This window comes from Gopherus flavomarginatus, chromosome 4 (assembly GCF_025201925.1).
Source record: "Gopherus flavomarginatus isolate rGopFla2 chromosome 4, rGopFla2.mat.asm, whole genome shotgun sequence".
Taxonomy (NCBI): Eukaryota; Metazoa; Chordata; order Testudines; family Testudinidae; genus Gopherus; species Gopherus flavomarginatus.
Genome location: NC_066620.1, coordinates 148,867,020 through 148,890,386, shown reverse-complemented (window position 1 = coordinate 148,890,386; position 23,367 = coordinate 148,867,020). Strand labels below are relative to the sequence as shown.

The 23,367-nt window shown below is 38.7% G+C and overlaps 1 protein-coding gene across 4 annotated transcripts in view; it reads right to left on the bottom strand.

Moving 5' to 3' along the window:
- The window catches only part of RNGTT (RNA guanylyltransferase and 5'-phosphatase), a 392,686-nt gene that overhangs the window by 52,409 nt on the left and 316,910 nt on the right, over window positions 1-23,367 (bottom strand). For all 4 annotated transcript variants that reach the window (XM_050949291.1, XM_050949292.1, XM_050949294.1 and 1 more), the window contains one exon: window positions 7,874-7,940. In XM_050949291.1, coding sequence (XP_050805248.1) covers window positions 7,874-7,940 — 67 coding nt within the window. The remainder of the gene's footprint in view (window positions 1-7,873; window positions 7,941-23,367) is intronic.

Below are 23,367 nucleotides of genomic sequence, written 5' to 3'. Positions count from 1 at the left end.
TAACCGTCTCTGCTATCATGCAAAAGCAAATGAATGCTGCTGTATAGCGCTGGAGTATCGCCTCTGTCCGCGGCATCCAGTACGCATACGGTGACTGTAAAAAAAAAAAGCTGAACGGGCTCCATGGTTGCCGTGCTATGGCGTCTGCCAGGGCAATCCAGGGAAAAAGGGCGTGAAATGATTGTCTGCTGTTGCTTTCCCGGAGGAAGGAATGACTGATGACATTTACCCAGAACCACCTGCGACAATGATTTTTGCCCCATCAGCCACTGGGCTCTCCCCAGAATTCTAAGGGGCGGGGGAGACTGCGGGAACTATGGGATAGCTACGGAATAGCTACTCACAGTGCAACGCTCCGGAAATCGATGCTAGCCTCGGACCATGGATACACCCCGCCGAATTAACGTGCTTAGTGTGGCCACGTGCACTCGACTTTATACAATCTGTTTTATAAAACCGGTTTATGTAAAATCAGAATAATCCCATAGTGTAGACATACCCTGAATGTTGGAATGTTTATCAACAGAGAGAGTTATTGGCTCCAGAGTAGGGGCAATGTGCTAGCTTCACTCATGTAGTCATTTTCTAGCCCTTGTATGAGAAACCATCAACAGTCTTCCCAATTAATGCCCTGTCTCTTCTTTTTTTGGAAAGGATAGATAAGCATTGGCAAAACAACTTTGGCATTATCTGTAGACATCTTATTTTGCTGAACCAGTCAATCAGACTTCAGGTCTGGATATGATACTTAGACTGCAGTAGTGGTTGGGATATTCTAAATATGGACAAAGGTCAGGTGTGCGTGCTGATGTTGTTTAATCTGTCAGGAACATGCTATGCCATTGATCACGAGGTGATAATGACTTGCCTGTGGACCACGGCAGGGGTGAATGGATTTGTACCTGGATGGCTCTATTCTTCTCTTTAGAGGTCATCCAAGAAGGTAGTTTGAGACAACTATTATTTGCAGGAAGACTTCTGTTGTGTGGGATTCTGCTAGGTTTTATTGCCTCTCTTGTTCAATATATATTTGAACATGCTGAGGAAGAATGAGGCAGTTTGGGTTCCAATATGGGGTTCTGGCCAGTAATTTGCCCAGGGTGGAGTTGCAGTTTAATTTACTTTCTCTCCCAACATCCACTAATGCTGCTCTTTAAAGTTCAATAAAGCTACAATCAGTGGCTACTTAGAGATGCAGTTCAAGCTACAACTTCATCCTACACAAATCACTGAGCAAAACACTGCTGTAGGATACCCACTAGCCCTCACCATGGTCCTGGAAAATATGCATAAATTTTCCAGAAGTAGTTTTAAAACTTTGATCATCTTTCCAGTAAGATGGGAGCACAGAACATGTGGATACAAAAAGTGAATATCACATCTCTATGTCCAAAATATACTTTTTCTTCATAACTGTCGTCTTGTTCTATGAAAATTACCTGCTCCATTTTGATCAAAGTAGTATTTATTATGCAACTTCTTAATAACTACTCTTAAAATAAATAATCTTGTTTTAAAATAGCAGTAATTAATCTTCATTCAAATGGTAATTTAATGTGTTAAGAGCTCAAAGTGAAACTGGTCATTAACTGAATAGTGAAGACTGCCAAAAGATTCATTATTGCTTAATAATGGAAAATGTACTGAATGATTTGTTTTAATCCCAGAACCTACTGCAGATTGAACTGCAAAAACTTTCAATCCTAAAAAAAATGTTTTGTGATCTTATTTTCTTAAAACATTATAAGTTATCTTGTGCAAACATGTACTGTATTTCAAAACTCATCTTAAACTGAAAACTATGAATCTTTTACTTTAAAAGGAAAATATATCTACAAATGTATCATGAAGAATACTTATTCCATAAGCATTACTCGGGGCAGTTCATAAAATTACTACTGCATATGCTGGTGTATTTAATGTAATTACTCCTTTACTGGAACAAAATTTCTATGGTAATTATAATATAAAGGGATTCTGGAAAACTCAAATGGTAATTATAAATGACTTCACTAAATTAGTTTATCTAGTTGATCATGATATCCAGTTACAGAAGCCTTCTTAGTTTCATCTAGTTTGTGAGACTTTAAGAGATATTTAATGGACAAATCACAAATACTTAACAGAGAAAGCTGCAAATCACTGAATTCACTCAAGGCTCAATTCGTAGCCTTTTCACTTTCCTAGATGTTAACAGCATAAGCTGTTACTATTTAGACAGTGTATATATACACACACACACACGTATACACACACACTAAATATACGTAAAAGCAAAAATGTTTTATAATGCCTTTGAACAGATGCTAGAGTTATATGTTAGACTGAAATAATATAATTTAAAAACAACTAAAATGCCATTGAGTACTAACCTTAAATTAAGCCCATTACCTCAATATAACCTTTAAAAAAGCAGTGCTTTGAAAAATAAATGGGAATTTTCATTACAATTGTTTATTTGATTTCCAAATTTTCAGTTCACTTATTCCCCTCCCTCAATTAAATGACAGGCCATGACAACCCTTTGCATTAACTATCAAACATTCCTCACATGCTTGCTTAATATAACAATATAGATATTAGCACTATCTTCGTTCAGTTTGCCTGCTGTTAGGTTCTACAACATAACTTCCTCAAGATCAAGAAAGTCACTAAACAGATGAGCACAGGAATAAAAACTGCAAACCCTTAAAATTACTTGCTCCAGATGAAGATAGAATGCACCAAACTACAAAAGGTATGGAAATCAAATTTATGCATAGAAATTTCTATTGAGTTCTCCAGATCAACCAACAACCCTGAAAAGAAAGAAACTATATAGAATTAAGCTACATTAAAAAAATAAATTAACATTGGATAATAGCCTTAAGAACTCTATATCTAAATGTTATGCTCAGAGAGGCAAAGCATGAAGCCTGTAATGTCTCAGAAATCTCATGGGAGACCAAACCACTAGAAGGAAAAACTGCAGGGAGTTTCTCCTTGTTCCGGGCAGGGGAGCCCTTCACTTCCTTCTGTGAGGCTTCTGATCTATTTGCTACCAGATTTGATAGATTGAGAAGACTCAAGGAAGGTATGCTTTATGTTCCTTCTATATAATGAATTCCAACAGGAAACAGAAGCCAGAAATTGAATTCTATATACAAGATAAAGATCTAATATCTATAGATCATGACTTCCTTTCAGTGGATGCATAGGTACTGGAACTAAGGCTGCTGGGGTGGCACCTCTGGTTTGAAGTGGTTTCCATCATATACAGGGTTTACAGTTTGCTTCAATAGCTCTCAGCATTCCCACTATACAAATTGTTCCAGCACTACTAAATGGATGTCAGACTAGAGATAGGAAGGGGAATCTCTTGATTAAGATAGAAATGGATAAGTCATTCAGACCAAAGAAGGGAACCATCTTATGAGTCACTTGTATTAATGAAAGAAAGATAGCATCGTAACATCATCAGCTCACACACTCTGCAGGCTGAGGACATCACCACAAAGAAAATCTTGAGGACACAAAGAATCCCAGAGCTGTGAATAGGCTAATCACAATCTTCAGAGGATCAAGTTAAGGCTCCAAGAGAGAAAGATGTTCTTCGTTAGGCCTTGATGTAGGAAGCAGTCCTTAGAAAATCAATAACAAGGTAAAAGGATCCTAAAGGACTTTATCTCTAATAAAAGAACACAAAGAATTTTATGAGCACATTCTGATTTCTCTTTTCTTGGAACAAGTCATCTAAAGGGACAAGGCATGTTTGTAACAAACCACGTGTTGGGTTTTTCAAATTACTGAGGGCCACTGTCAGGTATAAGATAACATACACTTTTCCTTACTTTTCTTTTTATACTTTTTCTTCCTTGAATTGTGTAATTTGATAAGTGGCAGGGATGCAGGTCACAATATATACCTTCTCAGAGAGAGTCATGCTTCAAAATGAATAAGTGGGACACTGGTCATGGGTGTCACAGGGAAGCATTTCAGTGGTTGGTGGGGAAACTGGAAGAAAATAGGGAACTTTCTCCACTGGCTGTTAAAGATCTAGAAACCAAACAGGTTCAATAAAAGATATTTCCTCTTACACCCTCTCCAATATCCTGGGACGATATAGCTACACCACCACTGAAACAAGCATCTTTACAGATAAAGAATATTTGGGGGTGGAGGAGAGGCTTTTGTTAACTCAGAAGGCAAATAAATCTAGATAGGTTAATTCTTTCATTTCTTGAAAAGCAGACATGATCTCTGGAAAAAGATAAACGGTCATCTGCTAGGGCAGGTCTATACTATGGGGCTAAGTTGGCTTAAGTTATGCAACTCCAGCTGCATGAATAATGTAGCTGAGTCGATGTACCTTAGGTCGACTTATTGCAGTGTCTACACTGTACTGGGTTGATGGGAGAAACTGTCCTGTTGACTTACCTTAAGCTTCTCGTTCTGGTGGAGTACCGGAGTTAATGGGAGAGCGCTCGGCGGTCGATTTAGTGGGTCTTCACTAGACTCGCTAAATCGACCCCGGTGGATCCATCACCCCACGTCAATCCCCCAATAAGTGGAGACAAGCCCCAAGAGTACTTCCAAACTACAGTAATTGGGACGGAAACACCTGGAATACATGATACTGTTCAAATTTCTTCCTGAAGTTGCTTTATTTTCTCTCAGAATTTGTGCTCTCTTCATGAATTTATATGATACACTACATTGTAGTATATGCAGAGGTATCCTTTGAAATTCAATATTGTATTTTAGTGTGATCGCAGAAGTAAAGTAAAAAAAATATTAATATTTACCCTTTCTTGTCGACCTGGAAACAATTTTATAATGAACTTAAAAAAGTAGTGACTTGGGACAACAAAGTTTGATTTGGGAGCAGCAGACAGCTCCTTCTTTCTTTAAATGCTGATATAATGGGTAGTTGATAAATATAGATGAAAGATTTTAAGTAATCCATCATAATGGTATTTTTTTACATCAGGTTGTGTACCCACCTGCTGCAAACATACACATTTCACTATAACAGTCTATGAATACCAAGTAAGATAAGGGAGAATACAATAGCCAACATATTCCAGCTTGTAAGGTAGCTGACATACTGTAGTAGGAAGAGAGCTTGAGACATAAGCCCTTGTATTAGAGGCCTGGTATGAGGCAGGACCTGCTTATGGAATTTGGCAAGAATAGGGCTGATATTGCAGAAATATATATTTTTAAGAAGTGCCAGTTACAGAGTGCTCACACAAACACATTTCGATATTAAGTGGTACCAGATCATCCCAATATTAAGGATGGTACAAAAAATATTTTCCAAGGATAAGAGGAACACATTGACCCCTTTTAAAAGATAAGGTTAAGATGACAGTTCGTAATAGAGATGTTTTAATCAAATCAACATGTACAAGATGATGGGTGATAACTAAAGACGTCAGGGGGCAGTAACTAACTATGTGAAAGGAGCAGTACAAACTTGTTTGTATCAGGGTATAAAGAGGTATCTCAGAGAGAGTATCTTTGGCCAGCTTAGGGAGCAGTGCAAAGTTCCACCATTGAATGAGCTGCGTCCATTGTTGTGAGGATACACATCTTAGTATCCTTGTAGAGTCTGACAGGTGCTATTACCGTGCTTTGTCGACAATAAACCTGGCTGGGTGTCTTCACTGAAAACCGAGTCTGAGGATTTATTGGACAGTTAACTGAGGTCTGCTATCTCCACAGAGCTGTGGCAGCACATTGAATGAACACACACATAGCCAACATCTGACAACACATACAGAAGATGGCAAGCTTCCATTATTTACATTTAATATGGCAGAAGCTAAGGCCTTTTCAGTAAAGAAATCTTCCACATACTTTATTTCCCATTTTAATTTGTTAAAGAAACATGAAACCAACAAAATACCACAGAGACACAGCAGCCTGTGAGGGAAATGTGGACTACTATAAGGCAGGTGCACAATTGGTTAAAGACTTTACTCAAAAAGTAGTTATCAATGGCTTGCAGACAAACTGAGAAGGGCATATCTAATAGGGTCCTGCAGGGGTCAATCTTAGGTCTGGTATTATTCAATAATTTCATTAATGATTTGGATAATGGAGTGGAACGTATGCAGATGACACTAATCTGGGATAAATTGGAAGCACTTTGGAGGACAGAATTAGAATTCATAATGACCTCGACAAATTACAGAATTGATCTGAAGTCAACAAAATTAAATTCAGTACATACAAGTGCAAAGTACCTCACTTAGGGAGAAAAAAAATCAAATGCAAAACTACCAAATGGGGAATAACTGAGTAGGTGGTAGTACTGCTGAAAAGGATCTGGGGATTATAGTGTACGGCAAATTGAACATGAATCAACAATGTGATGCAGATACAAAATAGGCAAATATCATTCTGGGGTGCCTTAACAGGAGTGTCAAATGTAAGACATGGGAGGTAACTGTCCCACTCTACTCAGCACTGGTGAGGCCTCAGCTGGAGTAATGCATCCAATTCTGGGTGCCACACTCTGGGAAAGATTTGGACAAACTGTAGAGAGTCCACAGAAGAGCGACAAAAATGATAAAAGGTTTAGAGAATCTGACTTACTAGGAAAGGTTAAAAAAACTGGGTATGGTTAGTCTTGAGAAAAGAAAACAGAGAGGAGACCTGATAACAGTCTTCAAATACATTAAGGGATGTTATAAATCGTTCTTCATGTACACTGAAGGCAGGACAAGAAGTAATGGGCTTAATCTGTAGCAAGGGAGATTTAGGTGAGATATTAGGAAAAACTTTCTAACTATAAGGGTAGTTAAAGACTAGAATAGGCTTCCAAGGGAGGTTGTGGAATCAACATTGCTGGAGTTTTTAAGAACAGATTAAACATCTGCCAGGGATGATATAGGCTTACTTGGTCCTTCCACAGAACAGGGGGCTGGACTAGGTGACCTCTCGATTTTATGACTATACACATTCTGTCTCTGACTTATACAGGAATTTTACCTGCACAAAGATTGCAGGATCAGGCTTTAAGAATCAAATCATAACTAAACATTGACCATTACTATGTACTACTAATGTGAAAAAAGTCTTTCAGTTGTCTGACTTAAGGAACAAGCCCAAATATTTTGCCTAAATTGTCTTGCTTTTGTATGTTTCAATCAGACATTTTACACTGCTTTAACATAGCACTTGGTAGTTTGACTGGAGAACGGTTTATAAATATGTTTAACTAAACTGCATCATATTTTAATTAGACATTTTGCTTGACACTACTTACATTAAATATAGAATGCTGTGAATAGCAATGACACTTTTGGTGCTGACAGGATCAAAGGCAGTTTTCCATATGGAATAATGAAATAATTCTTTATTCTTAAGGGGCACAGCAACGATTCTTTGGCAAACAGCAATTAGAAGCAGTAAAACTATATTTTAGCTGATAAATATGATCATTAAGTCATAAAAGACTTTTCATAAACTGTACAATCCATTACAATAAAGTGTAATAATGGTGTGGAAATAATCTGAAATGTCCTCCATGTCAAAAATAACTTGAAAGAGTAAGAAGTTCAAAAGGTGGTTTTGTTTTGAAATGTCACTGACAAGTAACCTTAAAAAAAAATGAACATGTTGTTTCTGGTAATTAACCCAGAATCAAAAGTAATCAAAATATGATGCAAGAAAACACTGAACTTCTCTGATAGCTAAATATATAAATGTCTTTGGAAATAACCCCAGAAAACAAACAAAAACAAAAACACAAAAACAAGGAAATTATATTATTTTTTCATTTATTTTTCTTGAAATTATATTGATTCCTTCAAAAATATTTTGAAATATCAAGACTATAATCATACAAGTATTTAATAACTTTCAAGTAAACCAAAAGTCATACCTTAATTTGCGCAAAAGGTCTGTCAAAACTTCCAACATAAAGAAGACCAACATTCTGGGTAAGTAATCTAAAAAAAGAAAACATCATTTAAGACATTGTTTGTAACTAAACACATGTCACTGTAACCATCTTTATTGTCATACTGAAAATGAGATAAAATAGAAGTTAACAGTTTGTAGGATAAATTAAAGAGAAAGGACACACATTAAAGATAGAGCACCATAACTTGTGAATTTGTAATTTATATTCCTTCTGTAAGAAGTGCTCCAATAAAGTCATTTCACAATACCTTTGGTGCCCAGCTACATGCAAGAGTGGAAGGGCATACATCATTTCCATGTAGTATGGCTCTTTAGAGTAATAGAATCAACAAAATTGCAATTTTAAAACAACAAAGACAAACAGATTCACTATTCAAAGCAGCAAGTCTAATAGATTTAAAATAGTATCAGATATGCAACTGTAACATTATATAAAGTGATATAACTGAATGAACCAAAGTGACTTATCACAATGCAATCACAGAAAATCTGAAAGAATCTCTGCTGTCATATAATGGCTTAACAAATAATTAACATACCATACATTGCTCAAAACCATTTCAAGAGATTCTGTTTAAAATTTTAAGCCACCATATATTACCATAAGTTTAGCTAAAAATAGGGAAAAGTGGTTCCAAAAAGTTTGTGTACCCCTGAAAACAAAATTATTTTGATTCCTGAAGCAAGAACAGATGCTACACAGGACCACAAGAGGTCAATGTTACTAAGAAGTTCTGGAGCGCCGAGTGCCAGACGGTGCAATTCCCTGAAATACGAGTGTACAGATGCCCTCAAAGAAAAGCAGACAGCTGAAGGCAATGGAGTACTGTACCACTCACACTATTGGGTCATATTCAGTTGTGAAAAATCAAGTTTTGAATGTAGGTCTCCAACGTGCTGGTCATATGGTTCCAAGGAGAAAGAGGCACATTTAGTAAATATTTAACCATTTCTAACATTAAAATAACATTTCTAACTAAAAGGAGCTTGTCAGTAGAGTGGTTAAGTAGTGGTGCCTGAAGGATTAGTAGTAAGCAAAAAAAGGAAATATTTCCCATGACAAGGGTTCAAGGGATATCACTATGTTTTGGAAGAGCTACACAACAGCAGCGAAGTGTGTTTTAAAGGAATTTAAAAAAGATAGTATTTTAGCAGTTGTCATTTCAGAATAAGATACACATATAAGCTGTTTTAATAAAGGCTACAGAAAAGGGAAAAAATGTTTTATAAAGTTATAGGAAGTAGTTGTGTTTATGTTACACTGCTATTTTCTCCACACCAGAAATGCAGAACCATTGCAGGTGTGAGCCTTTCTGATTCTTTCAATTGGTATTAGTGAATGTCTACAGAAGCTCATGTTTGACCTTTCCAAAGAAACATGCAATACAACCAAGTGTAGTAAAAGGTTTGTTGGAATAAACTACAGTTTAAACAGCCCTATCTACATATTTTATTTTACTAACACTAATTTGTTCCAATATCTGTAAAACATGGTGCACGCACTTGCCTTATTTATTGAGACTGATGACACAGAATTACAAGGTTATTACCACTCCATCAATATTAACTACTTTGCTTGAAAAGTGTTTCATTCCTTATCAGCTTTTTATCTATATTCTCATACTGCCTTAATTCAGAATCAATTGCCATGAGATGAAAAAAAAAAATCAACAATCACCTCTTTGTTTAATCTTGTAAATAATAAGCTTTTGTCTAGGGAATGGTATACTGCCTCTGTAGATATCTTAGAAGCATTTGATTTAGTGGATTAATATGGCTGAAGGAACATAACTTTAGTGCTAACTAAAAAAATAATTAAGTCATGTCCCAAAAATTTAATCTCCAATTTTGTTCAATTGTATTAAATCTAAACTAAATGACCATTATATTGGCTTAAAGATCTTATTACTCCTTTTGATTTTTTTTTTAAATTCCCTTGCGTCTTTCCTCTGTCAACTACATGCATCGAAGCTATGAGGAAACAAACATTCTGTAGTTAAACTTAGTAAATCAATTTAATACGGTATACACATTAATATTCTACAAGAGTCACTCCTGGGTTCTAGAAGAATTTGTTAGGAAAAGGAAAGTTTCTTTTAATTCTCCCTTGCTGGAAAAAAGGTCACATCCTTGGGTTCTTTAGTTTCCAAGATTCTCCAAGGTTCACACCACAAGTTTTTGCTAATTCAAGTTACATTGGCATATAGCCACTGCAGTTAGTATATCACTTATGCGCATGCATACTTTTCTCCTTGCATCAGTGCAGCACGTACCCACTAGGAGTGCTTGAGTCGATGCACAATGCAGTGCATCATTGATAGGTATCCAGTGTACAATCCCCCATCGTTCAGCGCATTGTGTTTTGGGTAGTTTTGGCAATGCATAGTGAGGGAGAAATGACTCATGCAGTGGTACTGGGAGCAAGGGATCAACTTCCCATAATGCAGTGTTCTCCATCCCATAATATTCACACCTATTTTTCCCACAAACCTGCATGGGATGTGTTGCTGTCCGACATCTCTTACAGAAACCACTTGTCCATAGTTATCCAAGTGCTGGTGAATCACCCGGGACACTTCACTGACATCAATGTTGGCAGGTCGAGGAAGATGCATGACACTCGTATCTTTAAGAACACCGAATTGTTCAGAAAGCTACAAGCAGGGACCTTCTTTCTGACCAGCAGATTACCATTAGCAATGTTGAAATGCCAATAGTGATCATGGGGGACCCAGCCTACCCTTTACTTCCCTGCATAATGAAGCTCTACACCGTTCACCTTGACAACAGCAAGGAAAGATTCAACTACAGGCTCCACATGTGCGGAATGACAGCTGCATGTGCTTTTGGTGGATTGAAAGGGCGATGATGTTTACTCACCAGATTGGATAGCAGTGCAAAACATATCCTAGTTGTTACAGCTTCCTGTTGTGACCTGAATAATATTTGTGAAACAAATGGGGGAAGGTTGCAGTGGAAGTGGAGTGGCTGTCTGCTGAGTTTGAACAGCCAGACACAATGGCGATCAGATGAACTCAACGAGGAGTTATACGGCTAAGGGAGGCTTTGAAAGAGCACTTTAACAGCAAGCCACAATAATATGCTGAGGTGTACTGTGTTCAACCCTGGGCAGCAATTTTGGGGCCTATTAGGAATTGAGTAGTGCTTGATACACATCTGTGCATATATCAATGACAGTGTAGTTGTTAATGCTGGAGGTTGCTGTACATTTATGATGACTACATTTGGCACTGGTGATGACTACATACTGGCTAGTGTCATTTGGTTGCACAGTCCAAGGAGCAGCTTACATGCCAGAGGCTGTGCGTGAACAGCCCAGGAGTGGGGGTTCTCACAGCAGAGCAAAGTAAGGCTGGCTCCCAGAGTCAAGGATTGGAGTCAGCTAGCAGGTCACGTTCCAGATAACACCAGAAGGGAATGCAACAGTTACTCCGAGCAGTGGAGCTCACAGTTGTGACCACAGCAGTCAGTGTCCAGCACTGTAGGACAGCTGTTGGAGGACTGTTAGTGTTGCTATAAAGCAATGCAGCATCTACACTCGCACTGCATCGACCTCTATACATTGACCGTGGGTCAACACTGCTCCAGGAGGTGGTGTTACTATGCCAGAGTAATGGGGCACTTGCACTGGTGTGTAGTCTCATCGATAGATTATGTATTATGTATCTATTAATAATATTGATTACTTAACATTTCCCAGTTATTATTTTGAGGGTTGATAGGTTCTTGTCCCAAGATGAGGCCCAGTATTATTAAAATTACTATATAATTGGGAACCCTGATGTGTATGGTTGCAACACACACACTATAGGAGGTCTTCTATATTTACAATAATGTATTAATATATTTAGCAATAAATATAGGTTCCTTGCAGTACTACTGAATATAATAAAGACAAAATATAATGAAGGTAAGGCAGTGAATATAATTAAAGGCAGCTAGCCCTATGGGTTACATGTGAAGACACGTGCACAACTAGGTTGACGCAAAGCAGCTTATGTTGACCTATCTTTGTGGTGTAAACCAAGCCTTACAGACAAAAAGTCTCAGTGATGTCTCTAAAGGCAACATTTTCATGATGAGGTGAAAAATCTGAAAAACACTCACTCATTTCTTAAGTACAGAACATCCATCCACACACCAAGTGTATAAGATGAGTGAGTTAGGTACCTACACACATGTATATGTAAGTGACAGAAGTAGAACACAGACATGGTTTTAACTTGAGAGACAACTACACAAAGCAAAAAGATCCTAAGTTCAAAGAAATAAAAACTCTGAGTTTTTTCTAATTATAAGGAAAACATTTTATAGGAGAACATCTTGCCTTAATGATTTAATATTTCAGAAAGGAAAAATGTAAGTTAGCATATTGTTTTTTGCTTCTATTGTATGAAATCAAATCAGAAACAGGGTTAATTTCATACTACGTATGTTTCTTTTTGATAGATTTCAGTGCTAACATAAAGTGACTGTTAAAACATCTACATTTGTTCTGAACAAATTACTGTACAAGGTTTTAATTCTGTTAACTTGTTATGATGCTTTTCTTCCTCCGCACTATTATATTAGTACACACTGCAACATCTAGACACATCATGTATTGCAAGCAAGCAGTATATAAGTTATTATTGAACACAGTATCTTTTAAGATGTTAGAGCAGAAGAAAAGATGAATATAACCAAACAGAGCAATCATTTAAAATGGTGGTTTGCTTTAGATGTATTATAGCAGGACACAAAAAGCAAAAAACCTAGGATACAACACTAACATTTCTGATAGTGTATAATGTAACCTGCATATTTACAGATGTACAGCTTACAGTGGAAGAATTAAATGTCAGTTCTTCTTTCAAAATCCTGAAAGTACTGTAGGGCTGATTCTTGTATCCACCAACTCATCATTGTAAAAGAGACTTAAAACTGGAGATAGAGGGCCTTACATAAATAAGAAAATGGCACCTTATATTGTAAAACCAACACTTGAGCAAGTGTACCTAAATGTAATATCTATTTTATAAGAAGCTCTGTGATGTGTATTATAGAACAAGATAATATTTAAACAGAGAAAATATCTATTGAAGAGTAGGATATACTCCTCAGACAGAAGATAAAATGACATAATACTCTTAAAATGATACCATGCTTGATCTTAGTAAAAAGAGAGGAGTATACAAAAGATTGTCCTTCCTTGGTCTTTTTACTAAGATCAAGCATAGTATCTCTCTCTCTCTCACTCTTACCACCCCCCCCCCCCACACACACATGGAGGGAATGCACATGAGAGCACACAAACCAGTGAAGAAAAAGCACAATTTTAGAATCCACACAATTTCACAGTTTTATCATTTGATTTACTTGCAATGACCAGGTCTAGAATATTTACATCTCCAGCCTGACAGATCTGTTATGTCAATCAGAGTTTTGAGATGTATTTGTGAAAATATTTTCTGGTTGGCTTTCATCTACTGAGAAGGTCTACTGATGACTGTAGTGAGGCACAGTGGCCTCTCCCTGGACTCAAGAGTGAGGGATCACTAGCAGGGCTGGACAGGAAGTATAAAGAGAGGGCTCAGCAGTTCAGTTGAGCAGCAGCGAGGCGCCTCTACTCTGCTGCGGCACCCTGGAGCTGAACCTGCACCTTGCAGTACCCTACCCCCAGAGAAGACTGGGCCTGAAGAGGAGTTGCTGGGATTGCCATCTGCTGTGTACTCAGAGGAGTTAGACCATCTAAGGATTATAGAGGTACCAAACCCTGGGGAGGTAGGAAGTAGCCCAGGGCAGCTGATGACTGTCTGGCTACATGGCTGACAGCTTCTAGGTCAGCATGTTGTGGTTGGATCCTCGCTGACCCAGTGGTGGACCACTCCTCTGCAGCTGGGGCCCTGGGCTGGGATGCAGTGGAGTTGGGCGGGCCCGCATCCCATTACCTCTGCCACCTCACACCCCCGCATGGCCGATTCCCCACCATAGGTCAGGAGACCTGTGGGGATATATCATCTGTCAAGCTAGGATGCTAGACTCAGTGTAGAGATTCCAGTAGGGGGGAGCACCGTGTGCCCCTAGAATGTGTGGGTGCTCATTCCTACCTGGACCCCAGACTGTGTGTTTGCTGGCTGCCTTAGCCAGGAAGCTTAGGCTAAAGCCTGCTCCTTTCTCAGCCCCATGCAAAGGGCTAGAGCTCCAGACTGTTAATTACTGAAAGCCCCAGCTGAGGGCTGTGAACTAAAGATTACTCAGTGCTCTGCCTCTCCAAGGGTGGGGACAAGAGCACCAGAGTATTATTGCTTGTTTGTCTCTGTTAGAGCGACCCAGAACTATATACTACTTACGGCGAGGCCCCCCCCGCAGAGTGACCCGAGCCCAAGGGTTACTGCCCAATACAACGAGGCAGAGTGGCTTCCCTCCCCACTGGAGAGCAAGGGATCACTACATTGACCAGAAAAAAAAATATATAAAAAAAAAATCACCCAATTCTTTTATAGGTCTTAATTTTTATCCAAGACAAAATATATACAACTTTGATCTGCAAACTTAATGTTATCTGATCAACACATTTCTAATATGCCTATCATTGTGGCATGTAGGCATCACAAACATTAAATAAAAGCATTAATGGTAGCTAATGATAACCCTGGATCTCTGGTGGAGAGGAATTCTGCTATTAGTATGTACAGAAGGGTAGGTACCATTGGCATGTCAATATTGATCATAGTGACTGAAATACTCTTCAGTAGAAGTGGGTTTCTGCTTTGAGTCTCAGAAAGCTGGGAATTAAAAAAGGCTGCAGCGGTTTTCAGCCACTACTAATCATTAGTGTTCCAGATGCTACTGAGCTGATTCTCCCTATTTCACTTCCCATCCTGTGCATCCTTTACATAAGTAAATTTGGAAAGCAGTGCAAAGAGCTGGAAAGAGAAGATAGCACTGAGAAAAGAGACAGAGGAAGAGAGGACACCACAGAGCATATGAGCATGTAGTAGAAGGAAGAAGAAGGGAAGACACCACAAGATGGAAGAGGAGGAGAAGAAAAACAATACAGGGAGACTCCTATTTAATCTCCTTTCCTCCTCATTAATCCCTCTTCGAAGACTCTTTCCCTGCCAAATTATGTAGTGAATACTAACAGAATTCAAAACTAATGAAAAAATATGTATTCTGTAGAGAGGAAGACAAGATGGTGCTGAGGCGTGGTATCATGCTCCCTCAAAACTCTAGTGATACAAAATTCAGGTCATAAAGTCCTCATAGAATAGGACTAGGGAATACCTTTCCCTGCAAGCAGCAACTGGAGATCCAGAAAACATTCTACTCATTCACCAGATTTGACAGGTTTTGAATCTCTCATATACTGGGCAATTGAACGTCACAGCGATATCAGAATTTATTGCACGGCATGTAATATTGCCACCCTTTCCTGGTGTATTTCACCTATATATTTGGTATTCTAACACTATTTTTTTTTCTAAGTTCAAATAATATCTTATTCCAATGCTGCTATTTATTCTTAAAAAACACTAAATTCCAACTCACAACAGTTAGTTATTTGGAAGATAGATGAATTTTCTTCCTTTGCCTTCCTTTTCTTTACCTTCTCATAGACATCGCTCTCAGAACTGGACACAAGTGAGCCCTAAATTATTCCCAACATGTATTTTCCGAGCCTATTAGAAAACTCAGTATTACATTTCCTTTCTTTCAGTTCCCCTTTAAGACGATGCAGTTTTCACTCCTTTGAATATCTATATTTTTATACCATATACTACAACATGCATAAAGAGCAGAGGCTGCCCCCCTCCTAAACATCACAACCAATCAACCCACTAAGTCATATGATTAACATTTGCCTCTGAAAACTAATCACATTTGCATCCTTTGGCAGACATGGCTATCAACAAGTGCACCTTCATGTTCTCCACTACCAATACACCCCTTTTAGAAGTTTGCTCTACGGCTTTCTTTCTAATTTCACGGTTATGAAATCCCATCCTCAAAACACCTTCAGTAGCATCTGATACCTATACCTGATACTAGCTGGAGACCACTATTACATTATCTCCTGTACTATAGCTCCTCTTAAAATCTGTGGTACTGTATGAATTATCGTAGTAACAGTACCACAGCACCATGGTACTGCAAAATAGAGAACTATAGAGCTACTTTCACACTCAAATGTTAAAACTTAAGAGCACAGCTGTTAGAAAAGTGACTGCAAAATGGTACCTTACTAGAACACACATCTCTTCACCTTGAGAACATGTTTAGTTTACCTGCAAACTGACCTAATTTAACGTTAAAACAGTACAAAGTATTCTCTTTTGCCTTATACATTACTGATATAATTGTCATTTTAATGAATCTGTAAATTTGGGGGTCATACCCTATGATTGGAGAATTGCAAATACAATATCTATATTTAAGAAAGGGAAGAGCGCGATCTGGAAAACTACAGTCCTATTAGTTTGACCTCAATTGTATGGAAGGTCTTAGAATAAATTTTGAAAGAGAGACTAGTTAAGGACAGAGGTAAATGGTAATGGAAATAAATACAAAATGGTTTTACAAAAGGTAAAAATTGTCAGAACAACCTGATCTCTTTCTCTGTGAAGATCATTGATTTTCTAAACAAAGCAAATGCAGCAGATCTGATCTGCCGGGGTTTCAGGAAGGCATTTGATACAGGTCCACATGGGGAATTTTTAGTTAAATTGGAGAAGATGGGGATTAATATGAGAATTGAAAGATGGGTAATGAACTGGTTAAAGGGAAGACTACATAGAGTCATGCTGAAAGGGGAACTCCCTGGTTGGAGGGAGGTTACTAGTTGAGTTCCTCAAGGATCAGACTTGGGACCAATCTTATTTAATATTTTCATTAATAATCTTGGCACAAAAATTAGGAATCTGCTAATAAAATCTGCAGATGACACAAAGTTGTGAGGTACTACCAATACAGAGGAAGATGAGAATATCATACAAGAAGATTTGGATAACCTTGAAAACTGGAGTAATAGATATGTGATGAAATTTAATAGTGCAAAGTCATGCTATTAGGGACTAATAAGTATTGTTGATAGGAGCTGGGGACTTATCAATTCCCATCTGTTACTGCTATTAGCAAATATCTTCAGTGCCCAGAGATGGAGACACTAGATAGGGAGCACTCTGAGTTACTACAGAGAATTCTTTCACAGAAGTATGGTTGGTGGGTTTTGCCCACTTGCTCGGCATTTAACTGATTACCATATTTGGAGTCTGGAAGGAATTTTCCCCCATGTCAGACTGACAGAGATTCTGGGTTTTTTTTGCCTTCCTCTGCATTGTGTGGCATTGGTCCCTTGTTGGTTTGAACTAGAGCAAATAGTGGATTCTCTGTAACAAAGTTTTTAAATTAATATTTAAAGACTCAATAACACAGCCAGTCATTATCAGCCTACTACAGGTGTGGGTGGGTGAGGTTCTCTGGCCAGTAATGTGTAGTAGGTCAGATTAGATGATCACGATGGTCCCTTCAGGTCTATGAGTCTTTATTTTATTATGAATAGATATGAAGTAGAAAAGGACAAAATATGGTTATTTACCGTACAATACTTTCAGTTTTTCCAGATGTGTTCTCCATATATATATTCCACTCTTGGTGTGCATGTGCTCTGAGCATTCAAGATAGGAATCTTTTGGGCTTATCCCCTAAGTATATGTATTTACTCCAAGTGTCCTCATGCCTGTACTGAGGGAATAGAAGGTGCAAGAAGGCTGAACTGCTTCTCATTTCCTTCATTAATACAGAAACATCATTGGACTTCTGTAGGAGTTTAACAACAAAATCCAAGAATTTATGATAATTCATAAACTCATATTTTGCTAACAAAGCCTGGTAGTTAGCAAACCCAAATAACAGGCTAGCCAACAAATGGCTTTCTTCCAAATAAATTAAGCTGCTTTAGATTTTTATATTTTGGGTTCATTCTTGGTTACCACCCTTTTTTTTTTCATTAGCCACCGCAGCCACCAGTAAGCCAGGTACTGGAAGAGTGTACAGGTACTCAAAAATGGTGGATGGTTCCAGGTGAATGTTGCATGGAAAAGAGCCTGGGGGCCAGTGAGGAGGGTACTGAGACATATGCCTATCTCTGTAACACCTATATGACTGGGGTACTTAGGAAGCCTGCATTTCAACCCATAAAGCTCAAATGCTCACAAACAGAGAACAGTTAGTAGAAAAAGCAAAAGTAGTTGGGAACCTGGGAGGCAGTGACCGTGAGATGGTCGAGTTCAGGATCCTGACACAAGGAAGAAAGGAGAGCAGCAGAATACAGACCCTGGACTTCAGAAAAGCAGACTTTGACTCCCTCAGGGAACTGATGGGCAGGATCCCCTGGGAAAATAACATGAGGGGGAAAGGAGTCCAGGAGAGCTGGCTGTATTTTAAAGAATCCTTATTGAGGTTGCAGGAAAAAAACATCCTGATGCATAGGAAGAATAGTAAATATGGCAGGTGACCAGCTTGGCTTAAGAGTAAAATCCTTGCTGATCTTTAACACAAAAAAGAAGCTTACAAGAAGTGGAAGATTGGACAAATGACCAGGGAGAAGTATAAAAATATTGCTCAGGCATGCAGGAATGAAATCAAGAAGGCCAAATTACACTTGGAATTGCAGCTAGCGAGAGATGTTAAGAGTAACAAGAAGGGTTTCTTCAGGTATGTTAGCAACAAGAAGAAAGTCAAGAAAAGTATGGGCCCCTTACTGAATGAGGGAGGCAACATAGTGACAGAGGATGTGGAAAAAGCTAATGTACTCAATGATTTTTTTGCCTCTGTCTTCAGAAACAAGGTCAGCTCCCAGACTGCTGCACTAGGCAGCACAGTATGGGGAGAAGGTGACAGCCCTTTGTGGAGAAAGAAGTGGTACAGATTCACCTAGGGCAAGTCATGCCTGACCAACCTAATTGCCTTCTGTGAGGAGATAACTGGGTCTGTGGATGAGGGGAAAGCAGTGGATGTATTCCTTGACTTTAGCAAAGCTTTTGATATGGTCTCCCACAGTTAAAGAAGTATGGGCTGGATGATTGGACTATAAAGTGGATAGAAAGCTGGCTAGACTGTCGGGCTCAACAGGTAGTGATCGACGGCTCCATGTCTAGTTCGCAACCAGTTTCAAGTGGAGTGCCCCAAGGGTCGGTCCAGGGGCTGGTTTTGTTCAACATCTTCATTAATGATCTGGAGGATGGCGTGGACTGCACTCTCAGCAAGTTTGCAGATGACATGAAACTTGGAAGAGTGGTAGATACGCTGGAGGGTAGGGATAGGATACAGAGGGATCTAGACAAATTAGAGGACTGAGCCAAAAGAAACCTGATGAGGACAAGTGCAGAGTCCTGCACTTAGGATGGAAGAATCCCATTCACCGTTACAGACTAGAGATCGAATGGCTAGGAAACAGTTCTGCAGAAAAGGATCTAGGTGTTACAGTGGACGAGAAGTTGGATATGAGTCAACAGCGTGCCCTCGTTGCCAAGAAGGCTAACGGCATTTTGGGCTGTATAAGTAGGGGCATTGCCAGTAAATCGAGGGATGTGATCATTCCCCTCTATCTGACCTAGGTGAGGCCTCATCTGGAGTACTGTGTCCAGTTTTGGGCCCCACACTACAAGAAGGATGTGGAAAAATTGGAAAGAGTCCAGCTGAGGGCAACAAAAATGATTAGGGGGCCGGAGCACATGACTTATGATGAGACTGAGGGAACTGGGATTGTTTAGTCTGCAGAAGAGAAGAACGAGGGGAGATTTGATAGCTGCTTTCAACTACCTGAAAGGGAGTTCCAAAGAGGATGGATCTAGACTGTTCTCAGTGGTACCTGATGACAGAACAAGGAGTAATGGTCTCAAGTTGAGTGGGGGAGGTTTAGTTTGGATATTAGGGAAAACTTCTTCATTCAGAGAGTGGTGAAGCACTGGAATGGGTTACCTAGGAAGGTGGTGGAATCTCCTTCCTTAGAGGTTTTTAAGGTCAGGCTCGACAAAGCCCTGGCTGGGATGATTTAGTTGGGAATTGGTCCTGCTTTGAGCAGGGGGTTGGACTAGATGACCTCTTGAGGTCCCTTCCAACCCTGACATTCTATGATTCTATGAAATGAGGCAGCCTTTGTGGAACTTTTAGGGAACCCCTCAACTTCCTGTTGGAAATCAGACAAGGACAACGAACATTTCTTGTTCAAAGAGGGACTACCCTAAATATGGTGCTTAAATACACCACAGCAAAAGTCTCAGCCCCTACTGGAGGGGCTCTCCGTATCACAGCAGTGGCAGTATTCTCCTCTATGGTGGGCATATTCAGTACCATGGAGACCAGCAAATATTTCTGGCTTCTCTGTCACATGAAGCTCTCCCAGTATCACACATGTCCTTGGTATGGAGAAAGCCTGTGTCATAAACCTTGGTGTCAGGAATAGGCTGTACCTGGGTGAATGGTGCCACAGTGAACAGGAACAAAGTAGTCAGCATTGAGGTGAGTGGTACAATAAGGACTGGACCAAAGGGACTGGTGTTGGAGGGATTGGTGCTGAAGTAGAGATTGGTACTGTGAACTCTGTATCCGAGGCAAGACATTGACTCCCAAGATGGTGCCGAGGCGTGGTGTTATGCTCCCTCAAAACTCTAGTGATACAAAATTCAGGTCATAAAGTCCTCATAGAATAGGACTAGGGAATAGTGAGGTCATTTGAGCCTCCTACCTGTGGAGATTTGTGCTTCCCAGCAGATCTATACTCCCTTTTCTCTTTGTATATAACATTTTTACCTGAGTCCACAATTGTAGCAGTCTTTTTACAAGTCAGAGATTGGGAGTTAACATGGACACTTCCGGGCTTGAATGGAGGTGGTCTGAAGGGAGGCGGAGGAGCATCTCATTTGGATTGGGGATGGGCCACATTGAGCGGTCTAATGGTAATACTATAAGGCAGGCCTCTTTCACTGATTGAATACTTTTGAAAAAGGACTTATAAATAGAGCACTTCTCAGGGTGATGACCCTGCCTGGGCAGAAAAGGCATGTAGTGTGGTCATCATTAAGAGGGACAGTCACCTCACAGGAAGGGCAGTTCTTAAATCCTGGAGATTTAGAATTGGACATGACTATGCTGTGGTGCTGAGGAAAATCTTCCCTTCAAAAATAAAAACAGAATAGCTCAACCATCAAAGAATTGCCAATGGACAAGCCCAATGACACTAAACTTAACTAACACTACTTATAAACATCTACATTAACAGTTAGGAAAAAGAATGTTGAGATGCAGACTCTGCTGGCCTTTGTGACGCAGCCACAGCTAGTTAGAAGAAACTGAGGGGCAGCTGGGCCTGCTCTACAGTTTATGCCCTCGATAGGGCATAAGTGCAGCTCCAATGGACACTGCTTCCCAAAAGATTCTGATTGTAAGCATATAGTGACATGCACACCAGAGTGAAATATATATGGCCAATTATAAAATTAGAAATTGATTTTCAGAAACCACATTGAGCTCACCTTCATTTTTTAACATGTAGGCCCTAATTCTGTCAACTTGTATGCTACCATGTAATTTTGCTACCATGAGTAATCCCTACTAATGGCAGGAAAAAGTTAAGCACATCCATAAAAGTGTTTGCAGGATTGAGTCTAAATTGAGCAAAATCTGGTATATAACCAGTTGAGAATAAATATGTGACACACTGATGAAATTTTAGAAGAATCACTTTCTGACCATAAGCACATTTTAAATGTCAAGTAACTACAAAATAGGGATTAGTATTCATTATAGTCTAAATCTTCGTAGACTTTACTTTTTGTTGTTGTAAGAACACACAAAGAACTGTAATATTTTTATGTTGTTGAATACTTTTTTCAAAAAAGTTCTAAAAACTGCTCCCTGAAGTTTACATCACATTTTGGCCAGAGGCTACATTTTATACAAAGCAAATCCTGAATAAAAGGAATTTGTAATGAAAATGCTGATACACTTAAAAACAGACGATGACAATAGCAATATATTCATACACTCAGTAGGAACAGTTCCAAATAACATGTGAAGATTTTTTCAACCACATCCTTCAAGATAAAAACAGGAACCTTTAATATACTACTTTATAACCTTTAAATTACGTCATACAAATAAACTATTTTATATTTGTAATTATTATTTTACAAGAATACAAACACAACCCATATAAAGCATCATGGCCCAGCAGAAAGACCATCATACCTGATGGGAGGCTTCTAACAAGGTCTTAAACATTGGACATATCTGGATATACCTATAGTTGGCATTCTGGTAAGTAAAATTGTGTATTGTGTTGCAGAATCTTAACCATGAAAAAAAGACTTTTACTGGAAGTGCCTCCTCGATCAAAACTTTGGTATTACTACTGTGACACTATAATTAAATTTTATTTTAATAAACTTTTCTCTAGCTATCCTTGCTATGTACTCTCAAGAAATAATATAAGTAGACTATCAGAAAACAATACAAATGGCATATTTCAAAGATTATTAGGGTCAAAACATTTTATTCTATATACTGCAGTTGACTTATTGTGCAGTGAAGGCAAATCTAACATGGTACCTACATTGAGACCAATATTGTACAAGATATTATAACATTTAAAGGGTTAAGAAAGGATCAATTATACATGCTGAAAAACACAAGGGGTATCAGTGGACATATAAGCTCATGTATTTTAAATATATGTAAGGTGAGGAAATAATATATATTTATAGCTCATCGTTTGTAGAGCACAGTGCAGAAGGACTTAGGAGTAGGTTGAACAAAGAAACTATCAGTTCAATGTATGCAACAGTTAAGATAGTTAACAGAATACAAACAGATGGATAAGCAGGGGGATTCAGTTACAAGATGGAGGAAATCACTGCAGCACTCTATAATGTACTTATCAAACTATATTTTTTGACTATTGCATTCTTGTGATATAAAATTCTGCTTGTGATATAAAATTCTGCTCATGCTATCATACAAAAGAACAAGGAGTAATGGTCTCAAGTTGCAGTGGGGGAGGTTTAGGTTGGATATTAGGAAAAGCTTTTTCACTAGGAGGACGGTGAAGCACTGGAATGGGTTACCTAGGGAGGTGGTGGAATCTCCTTCCTTTGAGGTTTTTAAGGTCAGGTTCGACAAAGCCCTGGCTGGGATGATTTAGTTGGGAATTGGTCCTGCTTTGAGCAGGGGGTTGGACTAGATGACCTCCTGAGGTCCCTTCCAACCCTGATATTCTATGATTCTATGAATATAATAAACTATTCCTCATAATAGATAAATATAATAATAATAAATAATATAATAAATAACATATAATAAATAATCCTCATGACAGTCTGTAAACTAGACTGGTATATTTTCTTAACAGTTACAAGGCCAGACGATGTTGCAGTTTGAGAACACATTGAA